The sequence below is a fragment of the Protopterus annectens genome, chromosome 11.part0 (genome assembly GCF_019279795.1).
Source record: "Protopterus annectens isolate FY-2018-M chromosome 11.part0, PAN1.0, whole genome shotgun sequence".
In the NCBI taxonomy this organism is placed as follows: domain Eukaryota; kingdom Metazoa; phylum Chordata; order Ceratodontiformes; family Protopteridae; genus Protopterus; species Protopterus annectens.
Genome location: NC_056745.1, coordinates 279,533,699 through 279,561,433, shown reverse-complemented (window position 1 = coordinate 279,561,433; position 27,735 = coordinate 279,533,699). Strand labels below are relative to the sequence as shown.

General features: G+C 46.5%; 1 protein-coding gene across 1 annotated transcript in view; it reads right to left on the bottom strand.

The window, feature by feature from the left end:
* The window catches only part of SYCP3 (synaptonemal complex protein 3), a 1,713,853-nt gene that overhangs the window by 746,231 nt on the left and 939,887 nt on the right, over nucleotides 1-27,735 (bottom strand). Inside the window, exon 6 of the mRNA XM_044087754.1 lies at nucleotides 6,135-6,252. Within this exon, the coding sequence (XP_043943689.1) occupies nucleotides 6,135-6,252 (118 nt within the window). The remainder of the gene's footprint in view (nucleotides 1-6,134; nucleotides 6,253-27,735) is intronic.

The following is a 27,735-nucleotide window of genomic DNA, read 5'->3' as shown; positions in this document are numbered from 1 at the left end:
CTGCGAAAAATTTATCTAAGAAGTTTGCTGAAAAAGATGAAAGAAGTGGAGAACTTAGCTGCACAGTCAAACACATCTAGTCAGAAATGCAGCAAATGAGATCTGAGGTAGTTAAGGGGACAGATATATTATGGGACAGGAAATTCTTAGGAGGCTTGAAGTTGGAGCAATGAGACCGCCAGTCAGATCTGACAAGCATCTCTGAGGACCCACGTGTCAGACAGAATGGACTGCATGAATATGATCTGTAAAGCAGCAGTGTGCTTCTCTGTGGTGGAAAGGACTGTGCCTGCATACACCATACAAAAGCCAGCCATGGCTCCCTAGAATGCTCAAGCATTTAGAGTTTTTGAGCCAAGATGACTGACCAGGATCCATCCAAACTGTGAAGACAGGTGCACTGAAATATATGCATAATTTCATAAGCCATGAATCAGTAGCTAAAGGCTGATATCTCCTGATAAAGGGCTTATGTAGTCCAAACAATCAGAAATGTACATCTGTTTTGCTAACATTTTTTGTTGCTCCTGTAAAGATAATCAGAAAAGAAGTTATGAACTTACCATAATGTTCCATGTGTGTTGTCCATCTCGTCCTTTATTCTCACTGGTGGGTCGGATCCGATGCATCGGATTGTCTGCAATCATGATGGATTTCCCCAGAATGTGTGTTGTTATGTGATAGTGGATGGAGGCCTCTGTCCATTGCCAGACCATCAGGGCTTCTTAACATAGGGTGCAAGATCTGGTTCCCCCTTTTTTGTTTCTGTACCAGACTACAGACATGTTGTCTGACTAAATTGCTATTGTATCTAGAGGGAGAAAGTCCTGAAATGATTGCAATGCCAAGAGCACTGCCCTCATCTCCAGAACATTTATGTGCAAATGGGCCTTGTGTTGTTGCCAAATATCTTGGACTGTCTTTCCCAAATAATGCCCCCCCACCCTATCTGGAAAGCATCTATGGTCACCATAGCTTGGGGCTGAGGGGGGATAAAGGGGTGGCCATAAGAAATCAGGGGAGAGTTGAGCCACCAGTGAAGGTCCCTTTTGTATGAGTCGGTTATTATAATCTTGTGCGTCATCGGACAATCCAGAAACGACCATTGAGTTGAAAGTAACCAGTGGAGGATTATCATATGCAACCAAGCTAGCAGTATTAGAACAACTGAAGCTGCCACTTTGTCTAGAACCTGTAGAACTAGTTTGACAGAAGCCCATTTTATCCTCATCAGCATCCTTACATAATGTCAAAGGTCGTATAATCTGTCTTGAAGTTTTGCTGACATAATTTATGTGTTTATCTGCGCTCTTATGAATACCAAGGACTGACATGGCTCTAGAGCAGATTTTTCATAATTTATGGTAATTCCTAGGGAGGAACAAAGTTGTAGAGTGTAGTCCCTGGTTTGCTGAAGAAGATGCCTGGCCTGTCCATAAGAATATGGTAGTTCGCATCCTGAAGGTCTATGGAGCACATCCAATTGTCTTTTTCCAGAAGTGGAATATCAACTGCAGTGTCACCATCCGGAACTTGGAATTCTGTACAGATTTGTTCAGATTGCTGAGCTCCAAAATGGGTCGCCAGTCCCCTGTTTTTTTTGGAACCAAAAAGAATCTTGAGTAAGTTCCAGATCCTATTTGGTCTTCAAGGACTTCAGGGATGACTTTCTATTTTAGCAACCTTTGAATTTTTAAGATTGCTTGTTCCTTTTGACTAGATGGAATGTCTGGAACTGATCTGTGTATAGGAACAAGATAGGAGAAGGGAATGATGTATCCCCTGGATATAATGTTCCACACCCATATGTCAGTTATTGTTTGCCAGGTTTCTTATTGCAAAGACAAATGTCCCCCAGGTGCCTCCAGAGGCGAGCAATTGGGCACTCCAGGAGCGCTAAAAGGGTCCCCCAAAGAAAGGTTAGCTGGAGTCTTGATTATGCTGGCCTCTTCTGCTGTGAGGGCAGCGTCTACCATTATTGTTCCCCCCTCTGCTCCTGGGAGAACTTTCACCTTGTCTGTCATGGAAAGACCTCCGGGATTTTCTAAACTACATCTTCCCACTACCCCTCTGCCCCTTTGGAAAAGGTATGGTAGGTGTGGAAAAATGTACTCCAACAGCAGACAAGGTCTTGCCTTCCTGTTCACAGCTGGTGAGCATTTCCTTAACTTTAGGCACAAAAAGAGAACACCCATCAAAAGGGGCATTAACAAAGGTAGACTTGAAGGGCTCCGCAAAATCGCAAAGGCGCATCCAGGCCTGCCTCCTAAGAGTAATGCCAGAACCCGCAGCACTTCTTGTTCCATCTGCTGCATAAGATATCAGCCTCATGGAAGAGTTTACGACCGAACTGAGGATGGTAAGCTGAGCATTAACTTTATCTGCTACTGGATCAGCTACTGCTCCTTGGAGGGAGTCTGTAATTTCCTTTAACATGTCCCTCTGTAGTCTGGTAAAATTTGTAAGGTAGTTCAGAGACCGAAAGGCAAAGGCTGCTGATGAAAACACATGTTTCCCATGTCTATCCATAGTCCTAGAATCCTTATTAGGAGCACGGATAGAGGAGCTGGTCTCAGATACCTCCTTCTTGGTGGCTGCCACCATGACCATGGCATCAACTGCAACACCCTTAGTTAGAAAAGCCTTATCTTTTGGAGCAGTAATCTATTTCTTTGCACTTCCAGGAGTAGGCTTTATGGAATATGGGGTCACCCAAGCCTTTCAAGAGTTTAAGTCTATAAGATCGCCAGAAGGAGACCTGAAAGCCTTCAGGTAAACTGACTCCTCAGCCGAAGGGGATGTAGACTGCCAATTACCTCTCTGTTTTAAGATTTCGAGGATGTCTCTGAAAGAGACATCTTCAGGAGGTTACCGTGGGGGCCCTTCTGCATCATCAAGGTCAGTATCTGATGTGATAGACTCCTCTGGGGAGTCAAGATGCTTCCTCTTGCAGGTCCTTTTCTGAGGGACCTCCTCTTTGGGTACTATGGGGAGGTTTCAGAAGAGTTGGGAGTCCCTTGTTGGACATCCTGAGGCCTGGGGTTTCTGCAATCCTCTGGAAGGGTTAGGTGAGAGGAAAAAGACAACTGACCAAAAGTGGAAGTTAGAATCGATGGAGGTTGTGTCTTAAACTGGGCTGGAGTCAAAACCCAGCTCATAATCTCGAAAGCCGACTGTCCCCGCACTGAGGACTCCCCGGGATCCACCAAAGAGGTCATTGGAAGCCCCCAGAAGCAGAGTCCAATTCAGAGAGATCCAAACCAGCTCCAAGGATCCGATCATAAAATGCCGGCACCTAGAGGTATCCTGCTCCAACTGGAGGGAAACACTCAGGGCAGATATTGGCTACAAGGAAACTGAGGGTCCTGGAGTTGACACAGACAACAATCTGGAGATCGGAGTCTTCTAGCTCTGAAACCAAGGGACGGTTTGAAGGTGGAACAGATACCATGGGGGAGGGCTGCATCTGGTTCGATTCCTTTGGGCTCAGATCCAGCAACAATTTAGCCAGGACCAGAGTCTTTAGCAGCATCTGTACAACCCTATCCACATCTTCATCAGGCAAGCCCTTTTTTAATTTCTTCAAATATTTTGGGTTTCTAATACTATGACGGGAATAGACCCCATTCCTAAGTCAAAGTACGATTAAAATTCAAAAAATTAGTATTGTTTCAATCTTTGATGTCAGCCAAAAGTGCTCTTCGCAGCACTCACAATGTGCCGAGTAATGACTCCTTCTGCAATTCGTAAGGGATTACATGGATTGGTAACATATCTAAATATGCTTGTAGATTCTTTTTTATAAGACCCATTGCTCCAACTACTATTGGAACTGTCTGGGTATCTTTCTTCCACATTGCTGTCGTTTCTGCCTGCAGATCCTGATATTTTATGACTTTGTGTCTCTCTGTACGCAAGACACTGTAGTCACTGCGTGTGGCAATTTCAATGATCAATGCTACTTTTGTCTTCTTTATTTGGACCACTATATTCGGTTTTCTAGCATCTATCTTTTGAACTGTTGGTAATGGATGATCCCATGTGATATAAACTTCATGATTTTCTATGATGCTTTGTGGCTCATGCTTCCAGTGTTTTTCAGCCACTTCAATACCGGCATGTTTGCACAATCCCCAGTGCAGCAGTTTTGCCACATTATTATGTATTTCAGTATATAGTCCTTCTGCCATTAGTATGCCACAACCAGCAATGAGGTGTGCGACTGCTTCCAATTCAGTTTTACAAAACCTACATTTGTCTGTGTCTCCCACATGTTCAATGGACTTTGTAAACCAGCATGTATGTAGCCCACTATCTTGGGCTGCCAATATTAACCTTTCATCTCTTGGTTTGAATTCACCTCTCCTTAACCATTCCTGTGTTTGTTCCTGATCAACATGAGGTTCTTCCAGATGTTTTCTATACATGCAACTATATTTATGCTTTTTTCACATTTCTTGCCTTCTCATCAAGATCCTGGTAGACCGAGTAGATAGTGATGGAGATCTAGAGTTAGCTAACAGTAGAGAAGGAAGTCGTGATGTTACTGGTTATAAGGAGGGTGAATGGCTCTAGTGCTACATTTCTGTTGGCACCGAAGACGTCCGAGCCGAGGATTCAGATGGTTCCATGACAGTCATGGATCCAGATCCAGCAACAACTGTCTGTGCCGAAGGTTCTGTTGGTGCAGACAGTCAACAAGTTTTTTGACTCAGCTCAGAGGTAGATTTTGGACCTGAAGATGAAAGTTTTAGAGACTTCTCTGAACTTTTTGAAGAGGAAAGAAACTGCCTCTGAGAAAGGGGGTTTTAGCATGCCCGTTAAAAAATAAGCTTGTTCTTGTGCTTCTTAACTGCTCGCTGATTAAAACCGTGACATATGGAGCACGTTTCCTGAAGATGAAGAAGCCCCAAGCAATACACACACAAACTGTGTGTATTGCTAAGGGGCATCTTCTTCCCACATTTCTCACACTTTTTAAATCCAGGGGGTTTTCCTTCTTGCTTTTGAGACATAGTGAAGGAAAAACAATAATAATAAATAATACTGGGTCCCACACAGACACACACACACACACACACACACACACACACACACACACACACACACACACACACACACTAGGGGTGACAGAAAAATATAAAAGATAATTTTTTTTTTCCTAATTGTCCTCTAACTTAAATAGACAATAGGAGAAAAGGAGAAAGAAGAAAGGGGAATAATATCCTCTAATTACAACCAACTATATTTATACACCCTGTAACTTAAACGGGTGATAATAAGGATAGGGAACACTCACTCTAGCTATAAAACTAAGAAGAAAGGCAGTAGAAACAGAGTACCTAACGACTATAAGCAAACTAATAACTAAAGAAAGATAAGTAAAAATTGAAAACACTTAGCCTAGAGCAAGCTTTTAGAGCCTCTTCACTATGTGGCATACAAGATCAGGGGTAGTAAGGGAGTTGCATTATGGGTAGGGGAAAAAGTCCCACAAGCTTAGCTGAGGAACTTGAGCTTATGTAATGACTGAGACGGATCGATGGATCTGATGCGACTCACAAGTGAGAATAAAGATGAGATTGACAACATCACATTAATCATTATACCTAGCTCATAGTCCAGAAATAAAAACGCAGAAGCTCTATTTACTTGCTTTAAAATGAAATGTCGCATCTATATTATGTCGAAACATCGTAATATCAAACACCTAAACATCGACTCGTATTCATCTAAATGCATTTATGCGAATCGATGAATACTTACAGTTCAAAAAAAACACTTGCCTCGCAATCCCACATAACTAACCTAACCTAAAACAACCCCACACCCCCTGACATGGGGGGCTGTGCCCCCCACACCCCCAACTAAATATACCAACTCCGAGATCGCACTACAGTGGGGAAAAGGGCAACACCATCTAGTTGGCCAACTACATCTTTACCCTGGATGTATTCATCGATTCGCGTAAATGCATTTCAATGAATACAGTTTGATGTTTAGGTGTTCGATATTATGTCGTTTCGACATCGTAATATAGAATCGAAATGTCAATGGTAATAACATTTGAGATTAAGAAATAAGCCACTGATAACTATAGGGATTCATAGTTTTAAACTATCAGTTTACCCTACCTCTGCTCTTGTTGTGTCCTCCAAACGTGTTCAATTTTTTGGTTACTCGTTTTAAGAGAAGCTTTTGTATAGAGCTCTAATCTCTTTCTCTTTGCTAACAGAGCCTTATTGATATCCACTGTTTAAAAATAAAAGAACAAGTCCAAGGTTAAACTACTTTTAATGTCCTTTGTATTAATGATGCCAATTTTAAACAGATACATTATGTGATTAAAATATTTCTGTTACTTGCAAATGGGTGTAATTACTTACCAGTTTACAATAATGTCTGAACTTTGAGAGACATGCTCTTGCAATAGCAGCTAACATCAACTGGACTGAAACATAATTAGAAGTTATGTACCTACCATAACGTTCCATGTTAGTTGTCTTCTCTCACCTTCTTTCTTGCTGGATGGGTTCGGAGCCGATCCTCGGCTCCGACTCGGCACTTGCTAAGCTCGAGAGCTAATTTTACCAGCTCGAGGCAACCCTATATCCCATGATGCAAGGCGGAGATTACTCAGATCTCATTTGGTAGCTAAAGAAATAGCAGTATTTTCTTCCAACTTAGGAGGAAGAAATAAAAAATACTAAATAACATTACAACCCTCTAGAAAGGATCCACATAATCTAGTGACACTAGGAGTTGAACAGCTAGAAAAAAGGTAATAACCTCTTAATAGAAGATGTATAATCTTCTCGGTCTGACCAGGCTAGGGGGAAGGAGGGCGGGACGCAAGAAAGAAGGCGAGAGAAGACAACTAACATGGAACGTTATGGTAGGTACATAACTTCTAAATGTTAAGTTGTCAATCTCGCCTTCATTCTTACTGGATGGGACCGCGTCCCTAGCATCTCTATCCTGGGTGGCTCAATGGAACAGACTCTTGAGAACGGTGGAACCAAAATTTGCTCTGTTTCTGGAGACCAAATTTAATTTGTAATGTGAGACAAAGGTATGAGGAGAGGCCCATGTGGCTGGTGCACAAATAGTGTCTATTGGAAGTCTAGCTTGAAAAGCTGTAGATGTAGCTAGAGCTCTGGTAGAATGGGCTTTTGGGATAGAAACCAACTCTTTGCCTCTGAGCTGATAAATGTAAGTGATCACAGAAGACAGCCACCTAGATAAAGTTACCTTAGAAACTGGAAGGCCTTTCCTGTTCTCTGCATAGGATAGAAAAAGTTGATCAGATTTCCTAAAAATCTTTGTCTTATCCAGATAATATCTCAGCTGACGGTGAACATCGAGATAATGTAACTTTTGTTCAGCTCTATCAGAATAATTTGGGAAAAATACTGGAAGATCAATGGACTGATTTAGGTTAGACTGAGATGCCACCTTTGGTAAGAAAGAAGGATTAGTTCTTAGGGATACCCTATCTTTGTGGAATATTAGATAGGGAGGGCAAACACAGAGAGCATGAAGCTCAGATACTCTCCTGGCAGATGTAATGGCAACTAGAAAAAGTGTCTTCCAAGAAAGCAATTTCAAGGAACAGGCAGCTGCAGGTTTGAACGGGGGAAGAATCAAGGATGTTAAAACTAAATTTAGATCCCACTGTGGTGGGGGGTCTCTAATAGGAGGTTTCAATAAAAAGACACCTCGAAGGAATGCCTTGCAAAGTTTATGTGACATAATGTTGTGGTCCAAAAATCCTATATGAAAATTTGAAATGGCTACCAGTTGAATTTTCACTGTGGAAAAAGAGGATCCTGAATTAAAAATGTCAGCTAGGAAGTCTAACACAAAATGAATTGGAGCAGTATAGGGGTCTATGTTTCTAGCTTTTGCCCAGAAAGAGAAACGTCACCATTTACTAGTGTAGATCTTTCTGGTAGAAGATTTTAGGGAAGCTACTATGATATCCTGTACAGGATTAGAAATCATAGGAAGCCTGGCTAAGGATGGAAGTGGAGCAACCAAGCAGTGAGGTTGAGAGAAGGTATGGATTGGTGCAGTTGACCCGACTGGTGGGTCAGAAGATCTGGAACTGGGTCCAGATGCCATGGCTGTACCAAGAGGTAATGATGTAGGAACGGAAACCAAATCTGTCGAGGCCAATAAGGGGCAATGAGAATCAACTTGGCTCTCAAGGTGGTTGCTTTCTGAATTAGCTGAGATATCAGCGGAAAAGGATGAAAAGCATAAAGAAGTCCCCGGGGCCAATCTTGGGTTAGAGCGTCTCTGGGGGGATGGCCTGGAAGGGGGAAGAGAGAGAAGAAGTCTGGGCATTTGCTGTTTTGAGGTGTAGCGAAAAGGTCGCAGCAAGGAAGGCCCCACTTCTGAAAAATCTCTTCCGTCACTGACTGTTTGAGAGACCACTCGTGAGGCATGAGAATAGCTCTGCTCAATCTGTCCGCTATGATGTTGGAGTTCCCGGGGATGTGCGTTGCTATCAGAAACTGGTGAGAGGAGATTGCCCATTGCCAAAGTCTGAGAGCCTCTCGACACAGTGGATAGGACTTGGTTCTGCCCTGTTTGTTTATGTACCACACTACGGACATATTGTCCGTTTGGACTGCAATAGTTCCCAGGGGAAGAGAGTCGTTGAGGGCTTGCAACGTTAAAAGCACTGCTCTCATCTCCAGAACATTTATGTGCAGATGGTACTCGAAAGGTTGCCAAGTGCCATGGACCATTCTGCCCTGATAATGCCCCCCCACCCGATCAGGGAGGCGTCCGATGTAACCGTGGCAACCGGGGCAAGAGGAACAAATGGTCTGCCTTGATGGATCTGAGGGGACGATATCCACCAAGTCAGATGTCTTTTGCAAGTTGGAGTTACTATGATCTCGTGACGCATTGGAAGTTGTTGGAAGGACCACTGGGTGAATAGCATCCATTGTAGCAGCCGCATGTAAAAGCGGGCGAGGGGAAGAAGTGTTATGGCGGCCGCCATAAGACCCAGTACTTTCAGAGCAAATCTGGCCTGAATTTTGTTGCTGAATAGAATCACTTGGATGTGTCTTTGAATGTCCAAGATCCTTTGGTCTGTCAACCTTACAGAAAGTTTACGGTGTCCAAATTTGCGCCTATAAAAGTAATATATTGACAAGGCGACAAGGCAGATTTTTCGAAATTTATAGAAATTCCTAGCCCTCTGCAAGTGTGAATGGTGTAATTTCTGGCTTGGAGAAGCTGATGCCTGGTGATGGCAGTGAGGAGCCAGTCGTCTAGATATGGAAACACCTGGAATCCTTGACGTCTCAGGTGAGCCGTAACCACTGCCATGCATTTGGTGAACACTCTGGGGGCTGTAGTGAGTCCAAAGGGCAGGGCTCTGAATTGGAAGTGACTGGTCCCCAGCCGAAAGCGGAGAAATCTTCTGGAGCGTCTGTGAATTTTTATGTGATAGTACGCATCCTGAAGATCTATCGAGCACATCCAATTGTCCTTGCCCAGAAAGAGCAGTATAGACTGAAGCGTGACCATCCGGAATCTTGATTTCTTTACAAACTTGTTGAGTTTGCTCAGATCTAATATAGGTCTCCAGTCCCCTGTCTTTTTTGGAACTAAAAAGAACCTTGAGTAGATTCCGGATCCTATTTGGTCCGCTGGGACTGGCTGGATGGCTCTTTTTACTAGCAGTTTTGATATTTCTAGTACTGCTAGTTCCCTTAGACCGGGTGGAACGCCTGGAAGGGTTCCCTTTTGTTGAAGTGGGGTTTGAATAAAGGGAATTTTGTAACCCTCGGATATAATTGACTGTACCCATTTGTCTTGAGAAAGGGAAAGCCAGGCTATTGGGTACAGCGATAATTTTCCCCCCGACTGCCTCCGAAGGCGGACAATCGGGCAACATCTCAGGGATGCTGGAAGGGGTTGTCAGAAAGAGGCTCTCTGCTACCCTGATTCTGCGGACCCCCTTTGCCCCTAGGGTGGCATCTATTATTGTTACCCCCTCTGCCTCTGGGGGTAAACTGACTTCGTGCGTCAGGCGTGACTCCTTGAGATTTGCAGAACTTTTAGTTATGTACTCACCATAACTTTAGATGTTTGGGATCCATCTCGCCTACATTCTGTACTGATGGGCTTGGAGCCGATCCCTCGGCTCCGACTCGGCACGCTTATGCTATAGAGCGAGGCCTCTTATTGGCTGAGCTATTTTTTTATCCCAGGATGCACCACCACTAATCCCCCAGATCTTGTTTGTCCGCATTCATGCACACATGCACAACTTGTTTATATAACATTGTTAGATGTTTCAAGATGAAACAACAGAATTCGGACCTTCTGATATCCTCTGATCTCCAAGGAAGGGGGAAGGAGGGTGGGTTATTAGGAATGTAGGCGAGATGGATCCCAAACATCTAAAGTTATGGTGAGTACATAACTAAAAGATGTTATGTGATCCTATCTCGCCTACATTCTGTACTGATGGGACAGCGTCCCTAGCACCTAAATCCTGGGTGGCTCATTGGAAAACACTCCTGAGCACTGTGGAACCAAATGAAGCTCGTCCTCTAGATGCCACATCCAATTTGTAGTGGGAAATGAAAGTGTGCGGGGAAGACCATGTAGCCGCAGCACAAATGTCACTAATGGCAAGCTTAGAATGAAATGCTATCGAAGTAGCCATAGCCCTTGTAGAATGAGCTTTGACAGAGGTGGTAAGCTCTTTGTTAGAATAGGAATAAGCTTGAGTAATACAGTCCCTGATCCATTTGGCAATAGTGACCTTTGTAACAGCTTTGCCCAATTTATTGTCTGCAAAGGATACAAACAACTGATCTGTTTACCTTGTTTGTTTGGTCCTGTCTAAATAAAAACGCAACTGCCTGTGAACATCTAATGTATGGAATATGAATTCCGCTTTGTTAGAATATTTTGGAAAAAGGACTGGAAGTTCTAACGATTGTTGTAGGCAGAAACTGGAACAAACTTTAGGGACAAAGGTAGGATTTGGCCTGAGGGATACTCTGTCTTTGTGAAAAACCAAGTACGGGGGATTTACAGACAAAGCTTGAAGCTCTGAAACTCTTCTGGCAGAAGTAATTGCCACCAGAAAAGCAGTCTTCCACGAAATAAATTTTAGATCACATGTAGCTGCCGGTTCGAAGGGGGAGGAAGTTAAGGCGAGTAACACCACATCGAGATCCCATGGAGGAGCAGGATGAGAAATCGGAGGTCTTAAAAGCGCAGCACCTTTCAAGAAGGTCTTGCACAATCTGTTGCTCATTAAAGGTGGGTTTATAGATTCGTGAAAATTGGAAATAGCTGCCAATTGAACCTTGATGGTAGAGACTGAAGAACCTTGGTTGAAAAGAGAAGTCAAAAATTTTAGTACTTCTGCCACAGGAATAGTGATGGGATCCAGGCCCCGGAGTTGAGCCCAAATAGCAAATCTTTTCCATTTGCTAGAATACAGTTTCTTTGTAGCGGACTTATGGGCCGAAGATAATATGTGTACAACCTCTGGATCCAATGTATGACTCCTGACTATAGTCGGAAGAGGAGGAGCCAAGCCGTCAATCTTAAGGTGTGCAGGGACTGGCGGAATAGTCCCGACTGATGAACCAAAAGGTCTGGGATCTGATCCAGGAACCATGGACCTTCCAGAGCATATTTCCGAAGATAGGGAAACCATACTTGACGAGGCCAGTAAGGAGCAACTAAGATCATTTTGCTCCCCAAGAGATGCCTTTTGGATCACCCTGGGAAGGAGAGGAACTGGGGGGAAGGCATAAAGCAAGCCGGTGGGCCAAGGAAGGGCTAGTGCGTCCATGGGGCTCTTCCCCGGAGCCGGGGTTAGGGAGAAGAATTTTTTGCACTTCGCATTTAGTGGAGTCGTGAAGAGGTCGCAACACGGAACTCCCCATCTGCTGAAAATCTGACTCGCAACTGTCATGTTCAGAGACCATTCGTGAGGAGAGAGGATGGTTCTGCTCAGTCTGTCGGCTATCACATTGGACTTGCCCGGGATATGAGTAGCCACTAGAAAGCATCTGGTCGAGACTGCCCATTCCCAGACTCTCATGGCCTCTCTGCAAAGAGGATAGGATCTGGTCCCTCCCTGTTTGTTCAGGTACCAGACAACTGACATGTTGTCTGAGTGAACGGCAATTACGCCCTGAGGGAGGTAATCGTGAAGGGCTTGGAGGGACAGAAGCACCGCCCTCATTTCTAGGATGTTGATATGAAGTAGGGTCTCTTCTGGGTGCCATTTGCCTTGGACTGCCATGCCCAGGGAATGCCCCCCCACCCCATCTGGGAGGCGTCTGTGGTCAAAGTGGCCGCAGGAGGAGGTAGAACAAAGGGTCGTCCCTGATCGAAATTGGAGGGCACTAGCCACCAGCGAAGGTCCCGTTTGCATGTTTCCATGATCCATATGAGGTGACTGAGAGGGAGTTCCTGAAAGGACCACTGAGCTGAAAGGAGCCACTGGAGAATTCTCATGTGCAACCTTGGCAAGGGGACTAGAAGAACCGTGGCGGACATGGATCCTAATAGCTGCAGGACCATTCTGGCTGGGGCTTTGGACCTGGGAAGTAAGGCTCGAACTTGAGTCTGTATGGTTTGTATTCTGTCTGTAGGTAGATAGACCCGCATTTGGTTTGAGTCTATCTCTACCCCTATGAATCTTATTCGTTGAGATGGCAGCAACACAGACTTTGGCCAATTGAAGGTAATTCCAAGGGAATTGCCCAGTGATATAGTGGCTTGTAGGCTCCGCAGTAGTAGATGCTTGGAGGCGGCAGTTAGGAGCCAGTCGTCTAGATACGGAAACACCTGGAATCCTAGACTTCTCAGGTGAGCAGTCACGACTGCCAAGCACTTGGTGAACACCCTGGGGGCTGTGGTGAGACCAAAGGGCAGCGCACAGAACTGAAAATGACTGCCTCCTAGGCTGAAGCGCAGATGTCTCCTGGAGGCTTGATGTACCATGATATGGTAATAAGCGTCCTTGAGATCTATGGAGCACATCCAAACACCTTTCTCCAGCAATGGGAGAATGGTTTGTAGGGTGACCATTCGGAACTTGGACTTTCTGACTGAACGGTTTAGAATGCTGAGGTCCAAAATGGGCCTCAAGTCCCCGGTCTTTTTTGGCACCAAAAAGAATCTTGAGTAAGTCCCTAATCTGATCTGGTCTGCGGGGACCGGTTGGATGACTCCTTTTTGCAGCAGCTTTGAAACTTCTGAGGCTGCAGTATCCCGTTGACTGGGTGGCGGGTCCGGGATTTTTTTGGACTGAGGTGGGGAGTGAGAGAAAGGGATGGTGTAACCTCCGGCGATAATTCGAAGCACCCATCGGTCCTGAGTGATACCTTCCCAGGCTTTCAGGTGCTTCGAAAAATGACCCCCGACTGGCTCCGGAGCTGCACAGTCGGGCAATCCCTCAGGGACTGTGAAAAGCTGAAGAGCCACGAAAGGACTCGCGGTCTCCAGTGTTGGGAGGGCCTCTGCCACCTCTGGGACGGCGTCTTCCTGAAGAATTTCCCCCTCCCCTGCCTCTGGAAGGGGGATCATCCTGCTGAGAGGGGTAAGGCTTCTGAGATCTACGGAACCACATTTTCCCTCCTCTTTTAGCCTTGGGATAAGGCCGAAAGGGAGTGGAAAATCGTGCCCCTACGGCAGTCAGAGTCCTACCCTCCTGTTCGCAGCGGGTCAGTGTGTCCTTTACCTTGGGTCCAAACAGGGAGGACCCATCAAAGGGGCGTCGGCAAAGGAAGACTTAAAGGCCTCCGCGAAATGACACAGGCGGAGCCAGGCTTGTCTCCGTAGAGCAATGCCTGTACCCGCTCTACTCGCCCCTTCGGCCGCATAAGAAATGAGCCTCATGGACGAGTTCGAAATGGACGACAATGTAGCCAGCTGAGAGCCAACCATCTGGGCCAGCTCCTCAGGCAGGTTACCCAAGAGGGTATCGGAAAGTTCTTTAATCAGATCCCTCTGAAATCTAGTAAAGTGCGTAAGGTAGTTCAAGGACCTTAATGTAAAGGCCGCTGAACTTAGGGTGCGCTTTCCGTACCGATCCATGCTCCTAGACTCCTTATTAGGAGGATGGACGGATGTAGAAGCCTCTGCTACATCTTGCTGGGTAGCAGATGCCACCACCAAAGCATCTGCAGCCACACCTTTGGTTAGAAACTCTTTTTCAGGGGGTGCCGAGAGGAACTTATTCGGACGAGCAGGCACCGGTTCCACAGAGTCTGGGTGTTCCCACGCCCTTCGACAGATCAAATCCAAGAGCTCGTCGAAGGGCGGAGACACCCAGGAGGCGGAGGGCTGAGCCCCGAAGGCCTTAAGAAACACCGACTCATCAGCAGAAGGGAGTTTGGACTGCCAGCCGCCTCGTTGTTTAAGGGCTTCCAGGATGTCTGCAAAGGAGACATCATCCGAGGACGACTTAGGGGACCCCTCTGCATCATCGAGATCAGTGTCTGATGTAAGAGACTCATCAGGGGAGTCAACGTGCTTCCTCTTGCACGATCTTTTCCTGGGGGATTCTTCCGAAGAAGCTTCGGAAGGACCTCCAGGAGGGGGGGAAACCCCAGTGGGGGTAACCTCAGGCCCCGGGGCTCCACTGTCTAAGGACAGGGGGACTGCCAAAGACCCAGTCTCGGTATGCAGGGAAGGAGCTGGGGAGACCGTGGAGGTAGCCAAAGATGATTTGGCTAACGCACTCCTCATAGCCCTGAAGGCGGGACCACCAGAATCCTGGGAGGGTCCCACCTCCATGGCCACGACAGTAGACGGCACTCCCGCCGCCGACGCACCAAGAGGGAGACTTGGGACCGAAAACAACAATCCCAAAGCATCCCCCCGGGGCCGACGGAAGAAGTCCGCGTACCGAACTCCGACCCAAGAGCCGGAGTTGGAGTAAGGGTCGGGCCCGACCCTAAAACCTCCACCGGTTCCACCAGCACCGGCTCCAACGGTGCCGAGGCTGTTGGAGGAGGAACCATAGTAGGGAGGTGGACCATCGGCTCTGAAGCCGAATGGGCTGGAGCTGAAACTAGCTTTTGGAACACCGGAAACTGGAAGAGTCTTAGGAGCATCCTGTCGATGTCCGAATCGGACATCTTGGATGATCTGGACGATACCGATCGGGTCCGAACCGATTTCTCCATCGGCTCCAAAGGACTAGGGGACCGGCTCCGAATGGATTCTATAATTATCGGCTCCGAGGGAGATCTCAAGGTAATTTCCCTCGGTGCCGAGGACTTCGCCCGGGGGAAGAGTCTGAGCCGGCAACCCTCATCGGCTCCAATATCAGTGGAGCCGATGAAGGTGACCCGCCTCTCGATGCTCCAGTCCTCGGCTCCGAAACCAGAGGGGTCGAGACTGGAGGCATCGAGGCAGACCGTTCCACCCTCGGCTCCGAAGTCCGTGGAGCCGATGGAGAAGTCTGCCTAGGTTTTTTGGCAGTCGGTTCCGACTGACTGGTCGGAGCCGATGCTTTCTTCTTTTTTGAAGGAGAAGGAGAGGAAGATAAAGCCTCCTCGAAGGATGGCTTAATTAATCCCTTAAGGATTAATTTGTTTTTCCTCTCCTGGAGGACCCTTGATGAGAAGGCGTGACACACGCTACATGATTCTTGTAGGTGCTTGGCGCCTAAGCAATAGACGCACGAGGAGTGGTCGTCCGTTATGGACATCTTATAACCACACCTCGTGCACTTTTTAAACCCGGAGGGTCTATGCTCTTTGGACATAACTAATTTAGAAAACAGTACACCTGTCTAAAGAGAAATACAACAAAACTGAATAGTTTAAGAACAACAACAAAGGAATAAAGTTTTTTTTTTTTTTTTTTTTTCTTTCTGTACACAATACAGTTGAACAAACCACACAGAAAGAGAGAGTCAAGACCCTCTAACTTAAACGGGTACTTGACCCACGAAAGAAACACTAATAGCAAAAAGCAACAGGGGAAGGCCCCTCTAACTAAAACGGGAAACCTTCCCTGACAAAAAAAACACGAATTTCTCAACAAAACTGTTCAATACACACTCGTATGACAACAATAGCTGTTAAAACAGCTTTTGGGTTCAAAGCAAGCAAATTTCTGACAGGAAAAAGCCTAAATAAATAGTACTTAGCCCAGCCAAGTTGAGACCACGTCTAAGCTTGTAAGCGGCAAACGAGATCTGGGGGATTAGTGGTGGTGCATCCTGGGATAAAAAAATAGCTCAGCCAATAAGAGGCCTCGCTCTATAGCATAAGCGTGCCGAGTCGGAGCCGAGGGATCGGCTCCGAGCCCATCAGTACAGAATGTAGGCGAGATAGGATCACATAACATCCACATTTTCCCTCCCTTCTGTCCTTTGGGGTAAGGTCTAGAAGGGGTGGAGAAACGGACTCCTACGGCAGAAAGAGTCTTGCCATCTTGTTCGCATCTAGTCAAAGTGTCTTTCACTTGAGGACTGAACAAGGTCGAGCCATCAAAAGGGGAGTTTGTGAAAGACGCCTTGAAGGGAGTCTGCAAAATTACAAAGCTGCATCCAGGACTGACGCCTTAAAGCCACTCCTGTGCCTGCGGCCCTACTCGCTCCATCGGCTGCATAAGAAATGAGCCGCATGGAGGAGTTAGCAATGGAGTTAAGGATTCCTAGCTGTGAGCTAATCTTATCCTGAGACCCAGCAGCTGAAGGATCCTGTAAAACTTCTCCCAACTCTTTAAGAACATCTCTTTGAAGGCGGGTGAAGTGGCATAAGTAGTTCAGCGATCTCATGGCAAAAGTCGCTGAAGAAAAAATCCGCTTACCGTACCTGTCCATAGTCCTAGAATCCTTATTAGGAGGATGAACAGGTACTGAAGGATCAGCTAATTCCTTCTTGGTGGCAGCAGCCACCACCATGGCATCAACTGGGACACCTTTTGTTAAGTATTGTCTATCTTGTGGGGCTGTAATAAATTTTGTTGACATACCACACGATCAACATCTTGTCCAACTGGATAGTAATTGTTCCTGATGAAAGGACAGATTGGAATGCTTGCAACACTAGAAGCACCACCCTCAGTTCTAGGACATTGATATGCATATTGGCCTCTAAGGGAAACCAAGTGCCTTGGACTGTTATTCCCTGAAAATGCCCACACCCCCATCAGGGGTGCAACCGTGGTCACTACAGCCTTGGGTTGAGGGGGTGAAAAGGGGCGACTGCATAACTCATGTTCTGGCTTCATCCACCAATTCAGATCTTGTTTGCAATCGTTTGTTTTGCGGATTGGGTAAGACATGCGGTGTTTTAACAGAGACCACTGTGCCGCTAGGAGCCAATGAAGCAGCTTCATGTGGAATCTCGCCAGGGGAATTAGGGTGATTGTTGCTGTCATTGATTCTAGTAGCTGTAAGACTAAATGAGCTGGGACTAAGTCTTGAGAGAGTATCGCTTGGAGCTGGGATCTTAACCTTTGTAATCTGTGATAACGTACAGCAATCAGACAGAATCTCATGTTGAATGTTGCTCCAATGAATTCTAAATTTTGAGAGGGTACCAGTTTTGACTTCTCCTTGTTTATTGAGCTGCCAAAGATCTCTGCCAGTTCTGGAGTGTAGTGGAAGGTGTGAAGCAGTAGACGTTTGGTGGGGGCAGTAAAAAGCCAATTGTCTAAATACAGAAACACCCAGAATCCTTGCAGTCTCAAGTGAGCTGTTACTACTGCCATACATTTGGTGAACACCATGGGGGCTGTGGTGAGAACAAAGGGCAGTGTGCGACACTGGTAATGATTGGCTCCCAGACAGAAGCGGAGATATCTTCTGGAGTGTTTGTCCATTTTTATATGTGGTAATATGCATCTTGAAGATCTATCCAGCAGATCCAATAGTCTTTTTCCAGAAATGGAAGGATAGACTGAACCATGACCATCTGGAATTTTGTCTGCCTGACAAACTTGTTCAAGATACTGAGGTCCAGGATGGGCCTCCAGTCCCCTGTCTTTCTTGGCACTAAAAAGAATCTTGAGTAAAATCCAGATCCTATTTGGTCTGGTGGGACTGTTTGGAATACTATTTTTTTCTAGCAGCTTTAGAATTTTTTGTGCTGCTGCATCCGTCTGACTGTTTGGAACATCGGGGATTCGCCTTTGCGGCCTTCGATAAAGATCGAAGGGGATATGGTAACCTCTGGTAATTATCATCTGCACCCAGGAATCTGATGTTATTGAATGCCAGACTAAGTGATGAAGAGAGAATCGTCCCACGACTGCTTCCAGAGGCAAGCAATTGGGCCGCTCTTCAGGAATGCTGATAGGGCTGCCCAGAGATGGAATCCCCAGAGCCCTGGTTATGTGGGCCCCCTCTGCCATGGGAGGGGCGCCTTCCTGATGAGTTCCTCGCTCTGCCCGGGGCAGAAAACTCATTACATGTGTCACGAAAAGGCCCCTGGGACTTCCTGAACGACATCTTTCCACTTCTCTGATTTCTGGTATAGGATCGCTGAGGAGTGGAAAAACGTACAGCTACAGCAGACAGGGTCTTTCCATCCTTCTCACACCTGGCTAATGCTTCTTTAACTTTTGGGTCAAACAGAGAAGAACGTTCATGAAGGAAGACTTGAAGGGGTCCGCGAAGTCACACAAGTGTATCCAGACATGATGTCTCATGACAATGCTTCCGCCTGCTGCTCTGGCCGCTGCTTCGGTTGTATATGCAATCAACCACATGGACAAGATAGAGTAACACATGTGATGAGTGGATGGGAAATAGGAAATACACCCCGGGGATCACTTCTGTGTCTCTGCTCGACAGTGGCACAGGAAAATCACTTTCTTGGGTGGCGTAAGCCAGGGAACCTTGTTGGCTAGGCTTAAGTAGGCCCTTGGGCCGATAGCCTAGTACCTACCTATGAACCTATGGATTCTATGGTGGCAAGCTGGGAGGCAACCTTGTCACGTACCTCGTCAGATACTGCTCTTGCTAAGGTTCCTGAGAGTTCTGTGATCAGGTCCCTTTGAAGACGGGTAGAATGTGCCAAATAATTCAACATCCATATGGCAAAGGTCATTGAAGCATAAACCCACTTACCTAATCTGTCCAACACCCAAGACTCTCTATTTGGAAGATGGGCAATAGGACTCTCCTCCGTGAGTTCCTTCTTTGTGGCCGCCATCACCACTGTAGCATCTACTGCCAAACCCTTGGACCAGTGGGGTGATCTTCTGGGAGGGGGGGGGTATTATGTCAGGTGTCTGGGGTCTTTCCAAGCACACTGCACGATGAGCTTGACTAACTCATTTGCAGGCGGGGTCACCCATGAATTAGAGGATCAGGCATGGAAAGCCTGCAAGAAGACAGACCCCTCAGAGGAAGGGTTGGTGGGCTTCCAGTCACCGCTCTGATTTAAGATCTCTAGTAAGTCTCCAAAGAAGACATCTTAAGGGGGCAACTGTGGGGATCCTTCGCCTTCATCATAATCAGTATCTTCAGTGAGAGATTTTTCTGGTGAATCAACATGTTTCATCTTGCACGATCTCTTATGGGTTGCTCATCAGGGGGGAGGTCTGAAGAGGACTCCGAAGAGAGGGTACCCTGCGGTAGGGTACTTTGCTGCTCCTGTGCCCATTGCCCAGGGTAATAGACTGCGACAGCTGCGAGTGAGAGGACACCTATATATGACATTCTGGCATTGAGGGTGCCAACTGTGAGCATGCTGAGGTGAGCGCTCTCTCCATAATCTGGAAGACAGGCATGCCTGAAGAGGGATGGGAGCCCAGAAATGAGAAAGACAACCTCGGAACCGGGGTCACACCCTACTCCAACGAGCCCATCTCCAGAGAAGGAGCTGCAACAGGACTCGAAGCTTTCAAAGCAACCAAAACCATAGACGGCGCCATGGAAGAAAATCAGTGCTGTACTAGGGATTCAGGCGCTGGCAGCTAAGTCACGGTCTCATGGGTGGATTGGCTCCGTCTGAGCTGAGGTCCACAAAGCAGGTTCTGGAACCTGGGTGAGATCACCAATGGTACGGAATAAGCTGTTACCAGGAGGGGGGGTCGACATAGAGGGCTCCAAATCCTGTGGGGAGGTTGAAGGAGGAAGATAAGCTTAAGTCTGTGGAGAAAAAACCTCGGCTCTGGGTGGAAGGGAGGTCCTAGATGGGGTTGGGATGCCTATGGCCGCTAAGAGCTGATCCATAAGTCTCACTACATCAAGCTCTAAAAGGCTTCTTTTGGATCGAATGGACATCCCCGATGGAGATTCTGGTCGGTCAATATTGTCCAACAAAGGAGTCGAAGGACAGGGAATATCGAGTCCTGGCTAGTGTTTCGACCATTGGCACCATGGTTGAATAATCAGAAGGTTGTGATGGAGGGGTAGTGACCAGTTTCAATGGGGAAGCTATTGTAGGTGCTGAGAGGGTCTGCAGTACCATGGAAGGGGTCAGTACCGTGGTAGTTGTAGTCAGTTCTGTGGTAAATGACAACACCGTGGAAGGGGTCTTAGACTCCGGTGCCGAGAGAGATGTTGGTGCCAATTTTGATTTAGTCGTTGGTTCAGTATGAACCTGGCCTTTAGACGTTTTCGGTTCTTGTGAATGAAGAGACACTGGGACTGAGTGGCTCCTCTTCTTTGTTTCTTTCTTAGGAGATTTTTGACACCTCCGCCTCGGAAAAAGGGGTTTTTAATAAACCCTTTAAGAATAGCTTATTCTTACTCTCTGCTAAGGTGCGGGCACTAAAGTGCTTGCAGAGCTCATCAGCCAATTCAAAAAAATACAAATCACCAGACAGAAAGTCTTTTACGCAATCACAAGACACACACACTAATTAAGAGGAAGATTTTTTTTTTTAAATACCAACAATGGTAATACAGGAAGGGTAAAGAGAAAGAGGAAGGGAGGAAAGAATACCAACAATGGTATTAGAGATTTACCTAGAGGTTAGAAGAAAGGGAGGGGCTTATACCAAGCATGGTATGAAGAAATACCGAAAAGGTAATAAGGAAAGAAAACAGCACTCACACTCTAATTCAAACTAGACATATATAAACACGACTAATAACAACAAGGGGTTTAAAAAAGAAAAATAGCAAAAATTTCAAAAAACTGTAAAAAAAAAAAAAAAAGAAGTTATGTCTTACCATAATGTTCCATCTGTGTTGTTGATCTTCTTTCATTTATCACTGATGGGTTCGGTATCTGAACCCTCGGAACCGAGTCAGCCTAATACTAAGCTCGTGCCAGCCAAAAACTCTCTAGCTAAGCTTCTACCCACAATACCCTTCTCCATGTTACCTCAGATCGAGTTTGCCCATGTTATACAAGTAAAGCAGCGGCAATTTCTACGCAAATGCCCTAAGACACCACTTGGACTCAAAGTATCGACCAGTAGCCTTTGTAGGGGGAAGGAGGGTGGGAGGTGATGAACGAAAGAAGATCAACAACACAGATGGAACGTTATGGTAAGACATAACTTCTTTATCTAATGTTGTTAATCTTCTTTCCATTTATCACTGATGGGACAGAATCACCATTTTCCCTGAGACCCTTGGACGGCCCTTATGGAAGAACGTTTCTGAGAACCACTAAGCCAAAGGCAATTTGTAAAGATTGATAAAAGTGTGGTCTTTCGTCCAAGTGGCTGCTGAGCAAATGTCATCCTTAGAAGCCCTGGAATGGAAGGCTACAGAAGTTGCCATCGATCTAGTGGAATGGGCTTTAATATTATGTGGCACAGGTTCAGAAATTCCCATTCTAGGCCCAGAAAAGGAAATGAAAAGTTGGTCAGTCTTACGTATTGTTTTGGTCCTCTCTAAATATAATCACAATTGCCTGTGTGCATCCAAGGAATGTAGGCAATATTCTCCTTTATTAGAAAATTTTGGAAAAATACTGGTAGGTCAACAGACTGACTGATGGAAAAGTCAGAAACAACTTTGGGGAGAAAAGATGGGTTCGTTTGGAGTGATACTCTCTCCTTGTGGAAGAATAGGTAGGGTCTTTTGCTGCACAATGCCTGCAACTCTGAAATTCGTCTGGCTGACATAATGGCTACCAGGAAGAGAGATTTCCATATCAAGAATTTGAGGTCACATTTCGCTTCGGGTTCAAAGGGGGGTTGAGTCAAAGACTGGAGAACTAACATGAGGTTACATGGCTCTATGGGCTGTCTGATTAAAGGACTCATGTGAGAAACTCCTTTAAGAAAAGTCTTACATAAACACAGTGATATGAGAGGAGTACCATTCAGCCCATTATGGTAATTTGAAATTGCCACTAGATGTACTCGTATTGTAGAAGCTGAGGCTCCATCTTCAAGAAACTTAGACAGATATTGTAAGACTGCTGTGACTGGAGCTGAATACGGATCTAGCATCTTTTCCTTTGAACAAATAGAGAACCTTTTCCATTTGTCCTGATACAGTCTTCTGGTGGATGGATTAAGAGAGGTCTGAATAATGTCACGAACAGGTGAGGTGAGACCATCCTTCCTGGCAACTAAACAACTAACGGAAGTGGAGAAACCAAGCTGTCAGCTTGAGACTGGAGAGATTCTGGTGACTCAACTCTTGGGGGTGAGAAATCAGGTCTGGAAAAGGGTCCAGAATCCATGGTGGATATAACAGATGAGGTCGAAGGAAGGGGAACTAAACTTGCCGAGGCCAAAAGGGGGCTATGAGGATCACTTTGCATTTCAACCGAATAGCTTTCTTTATGAATTGTGGAATCAGAGGAATAGGGGGATAGGCATAAAGAAGTCCAGTTGGCCAATCATGAATCAGATCGTCCCTTGGGGACTCCCCCTTTGGGGGGAATAGGGCAAAATAGCTGCTGCATTTGCTGTTGGATGGGGAGGCGAAGAGGTCGCAGAAAGGCCGGCCCCAACACTGAAAATTTCTGATGCTACTTCGGGATTGAGAGACCATTCGTGGGGCAAGAGAATGCATCTACTCAACTTGTCTGAAATTACGTTGGAGCTCCCCGGGATATGCATTGCTATCAGAAAGCAGTTGGAAGCTATCACCCACTACCAGATTCTCATGGCTTCTTGACACAGGGGGTAGGACTTGGTTTCTCTTTGCTTGTTGATATACCAGATGACTATTGACATACTGTCTGACCAAACTGCAATCGTTCCAGAAGGAAGACCGTTTGGAATGCTTGTAACACTAACAGCACTGCTCTCAGTTCTAGAATGCTGATATGCAGGTTGGCCTCCAACGTGGACCATGTGCCTTGGACTGTCTTTCCCTGGAAATGACCCCCCACCCCCACCCCCACCCTATCAGGGAAGCATCCGTGGTCTCAATGGCCTTGGGCTGAGGGGGCTGGAATGGGCGGCTCCAAAGTTCTGTGTCTGGCCTCATCCACCAAAGAAGGTCCTGCTTGCAAGAGTTGGTTATCTGAATCTGAAAACATAGAGGATGATGATTTGGGAACCACTGAGAGAGAAGAAGCCACTGGAGAATTTGCATGTGCAGTTTTGCAAGAGGCACTATTGGTATGGAAGCCACCATAGATCCTAGGACCTGAAGAACCTCTCTCGCTGAGACTTTGTTTTGACAGAGTATCACTCGGAGGTGAAGCCTCAACCTCTGGACTCTGTGAACTCGGAGTGACACCAGATAGGATCATGTGTCGAAAACTGCTCCGATGAATTCTATCTGCTGGCCCAGAGTAAGGTTGGATTTCTCCCAGTGCACAGTTATCCCCAAAATTTCTTCCAGAGAGAGGGTGTATTGCAGGGCTGCTACCAGAAGATGTTTGGTGGGGCGGTGAGGAGCCAATCATCCAAATATGAAAATACCCGGAATCCTTGCAGTCTCAAGTGAGCTGTAACCACTGCCATGCACTTTGTGAACACTCTGGGGGCTGTAGAGACAGACCGAACGTCAGGACACGAAATTGGTAATGATTGGCTCCTAGCCGGAAGTGAAGTAGACTCCTGCAGCATTTGTCCATTTTCATGTGGTAATACGCGTCCCAGAGATCTATAGAGCACATCCAATCACCTTCCCTTAGAAAAGGGAGAATGGACTGAACCGTGACCATCTGGAATTTGGTTTGGGCAACCGACTTGTTCAGACTGCTGAGATCCAGAATGGGTCTCCAGTCCCGTCTTTTTTGGCACCAAAAAGAATCTTGAGTAAAATCTGGATCTGCACTGGTCTAGTGGAACTAGTTGGATGACTCTTTTTTGATACAGCTTTTTTATTTCTGAAGCTGCTTCTTCCCTCTGACTGGGTGGAACGTCGGGAAGTTTAGTTGGAAGTTCTGGATAAGAGATGAGGGGAATGGTGTAACCTCTGGTAATAATATTCTGCACCCAATGATCGGTGGTAATAGAGTGCTAGGCAGCTTGGTGCAGAGTGAAATGACCCCCCGACTGCTTCCAGAGGAAAGCAATCGGGCCGCTCTTCAGGAGCCTTGGTAAGGCTGCCCAGAGAAGGAGTCTCTGGGGCTTTGGTTTCATGGACCCCCTCTGTCTCAATAGGGGCATCTACCAGAACTGTTACCCCCTCTGACCCACGTGTGGCAAAGAAAGGACCCTGAGATTGTTTGTGCCACATCTTCCCACTCCTCTGGTTCCTGGAAAAGGAATGTTGAGGGTTGCAAAAATGTAGACCTATGGCAGACAGGGTCTTACTGTCCTGCTCACACATGGCCAGGGTGTCTTTTACCTTGGAGCCAAACAGGGAAGATGCTTCACTAGGAGGATTCAGAAAGAAAGAATTGAAGGGATCTGCAGGGTCACAAATGCGCATCCAGGCATGACGTCTCATAACTATGCCTGAACCTGCAGCTCTAGCAACCTCATGGATGAGCTGGTGATCGATTCCAGGGTTGCGAGTTGCGAGGCAACTTTGTCCCTTACTTCCTCAGACACCTGTCCTGTGAGCGTTCCAGAGAGTTCAGAGATCAAATCTCTTCGGAGCCTCGTAAACTGTGCCAAGTAGTTCAGGGACCATATGGCAAAGGTCGCTGATGCAAATACTCACTTCCCTAATCTGTCTACGGCCCAGAACTCTCTGTTGGGTGGGTGGACAGTAGGATTCTCTTCAGCTGGATCCTTTTTCATGGCCACCGCCACCACCATAGCATCGACTGGTAAACCTCTGGACCAATGTGGGCTATCCTCGGGTGGAAAAAGTATCGTACTGGGACTCCGAGGGATCGCCTCCACAGAATCAGGGTTTTTACAGGCACACTACACTACGAGCTGGACTAGCTCGACTGCAGGTGGGGTCACAAAAGAGGTAGATGGCCAGCCACGGAAAGCCTGCAGGAACATGGACTCCTCAGAAGAAGGATTGGCGGGCTTTCAGTCACCCCTCTGTTTCAGCATTTCAAGGATGTCTCTGAAGGAGACATCATCAGGGGGTGACCACGGAGACCCTTCACCATCATTGAAATCTGTGTCCTCTGTAAAAGACTCCTCAGGCAAGTCTATGTGCTTGCTCTTGCATGATCTCTTCCATGGGGGCTCCTCACTAGGGGCTTCTAAGGACGACTCGGAAGAGTGGGTACCCTGTACAGGGGGTTCCTGTGGCTTCTCTGCCCGGTGTCCCGGGGAGGTGGGCTGCGGCAGCTGTAGCTCAGGGGGAGAAATCTGGGGTTCCGATGTTGGCAGAATGCTTCCAGAAGCAAGTGCCTTCTCCATCGCATGGAAAGCAGGTCCGCCAGAAGAGGGATAGGAGCCCAGAACCAAGAAAGACAACCTCGGAACCTGGGTCACACCCCACTCCGCCGAACCTGCTCCCGAGGATGGAGCCTCAAGCAGGATCAGTGCAGACAAAGCTCTCGATATCAAAGATGGAACTGAAGAAACATTTGGAACTGTGCCACGAACCGAAGAGCCTGCAGCCCAATCATGGGGTTGAGGAAGGACTGGTTCAGCAGAAACTGAGGAACAAAGGGACGGTCCCAGAGCCACAGTGAGGTCCACTACAGGTACGAGATGGGGGAGGGGATTCCGAAAAGGACATCGGAGTAGAAGGCTTTGGAACTGGAATGGCCAAAGGAGGAGAACAGGATGGAGTATGTGGAGAAGTCAACCCAAGTCCTGCAGGTGGATGGGTCCTGGAAGGCATGGGTATACCCTGGCTGTCAAAAGCTGATCCACAAGATGCACCACATCAAGTTCGGAAAGGCTCCTGGTGGATCTAGTGGATACTCCTGATAGAGAGTCAGGTAATTCTAGTAACGGGCTATACATTTGGCCTAGAAACGGGTCTATGGACAGAGAGTATCAGGTCCGTGGTGTGGGATCTAACGGCATTGATGTCTCAAGTTTGGATACAGGACGCAGTGGGGTCAAATCCATTCTTGCGGGGCCGTAAAAGAGCTTGGTGCCAAAGGGGCACCCAGAGCCGATACAGGAGGTTCAATCATCATTGCAGAGATAGGCATCAAAGGTGTGCACTGTGCCGAAGTGGCACTCAGTGCCGTTGTCTTAGTAGGTGAGGAGAGGTTTATAGTCAGTGCCAGTATCGGAGCCGAAGCTGTCACCGATATAGTAACAGTCGCAGTACCTGGAGCAGACGGGGTCAGTGCCGATGAGGCAGATTTATGCTCCAAAGAAAGTTTTTGCACTTTAGGTTTCACATACTTACCTTGGTCACCCGAGGGTGAAGAAGGAACCAAGTGGGGCCTTTTCTTATCTTTCCTAGGAGCGGATTGAGACCTCCGTCACAGAAAGGACCTCTGAAAACAGCGACTTAAGTAGGCCCTTCAGTATTAGCTTATTCTTAAGCGCGTTCAGAGTGCATTGGCTGAAACTTTAACAAATCACACAGGGGGTTGAACCAAAAGATGAGGCACCCCAAGCAATAAACATAATCATCGTGAGAGTCACTATTTGGAAGTTTACCATTACATGAAGTATAATGCTTGAAATTTGATGTACCCTTCTTATCAGACATCATGAAAAGTTAAACACAACAATCAAAGTCTTCAGAGAAAAAAGTAAATTCTACTTTCTCTAGTCTAAACCTATGTAAATACACACAGTATCTATTCCCAAGAGTCAAAAACACACAACTAGACAGAAAAAGGAAAGGAAAGAAAAAATACCAGCAATGGTATTCAAGGAATACCACAAGGGTAAAGAGAGAAGGCCGCACCACCAATGGTACTTAAAAGATTACCAAACGGGTAGAGTAGGAGTGAAAAAGGTGTAAATCTAACTGTAAATATACAGATTAATGAATATAACTCACAAACGACAAGAAAAAAGAAAAATTTTTCCACAAGATAGCAAAAAGTTTCCACTTGGATGAGAGCTCGGCTGAAAAGCGGCTTTACGGCTACGCGGCATATGAGATCTGAGGTAACAGGGAGAAGGACATTGTGGGTAGAAGCTTAGCTCGAGAGTTTTAGGCTGGGACGAGCTTGGTATTAGGCCGACACCGTTCGAAGCCCCCATCAGTGATGAGTGGAAAGAAGACTAACAACATCAGATTATACCACTTAGCTTGAGTGCAGGCCTGAAGTGTCTGGAAACTGTATGTGGCAAATGAGATCTAAAGGGAAGGGAAGAGAGGCACTATGGGTAACCTTAGCTCGAGAGTTTCTGGCTGGTGAAAGCTTGTTATATAGGCCGAGTCGGTTCCAAGGCAGAACCGAAACCCAACTGTCATGAATGAATGACAACATCAGATGCTAAAACTTTTAGTTATGTACTTACCATAACTTCGGATGTATGGGATCCATCTCGCCTACATTCACA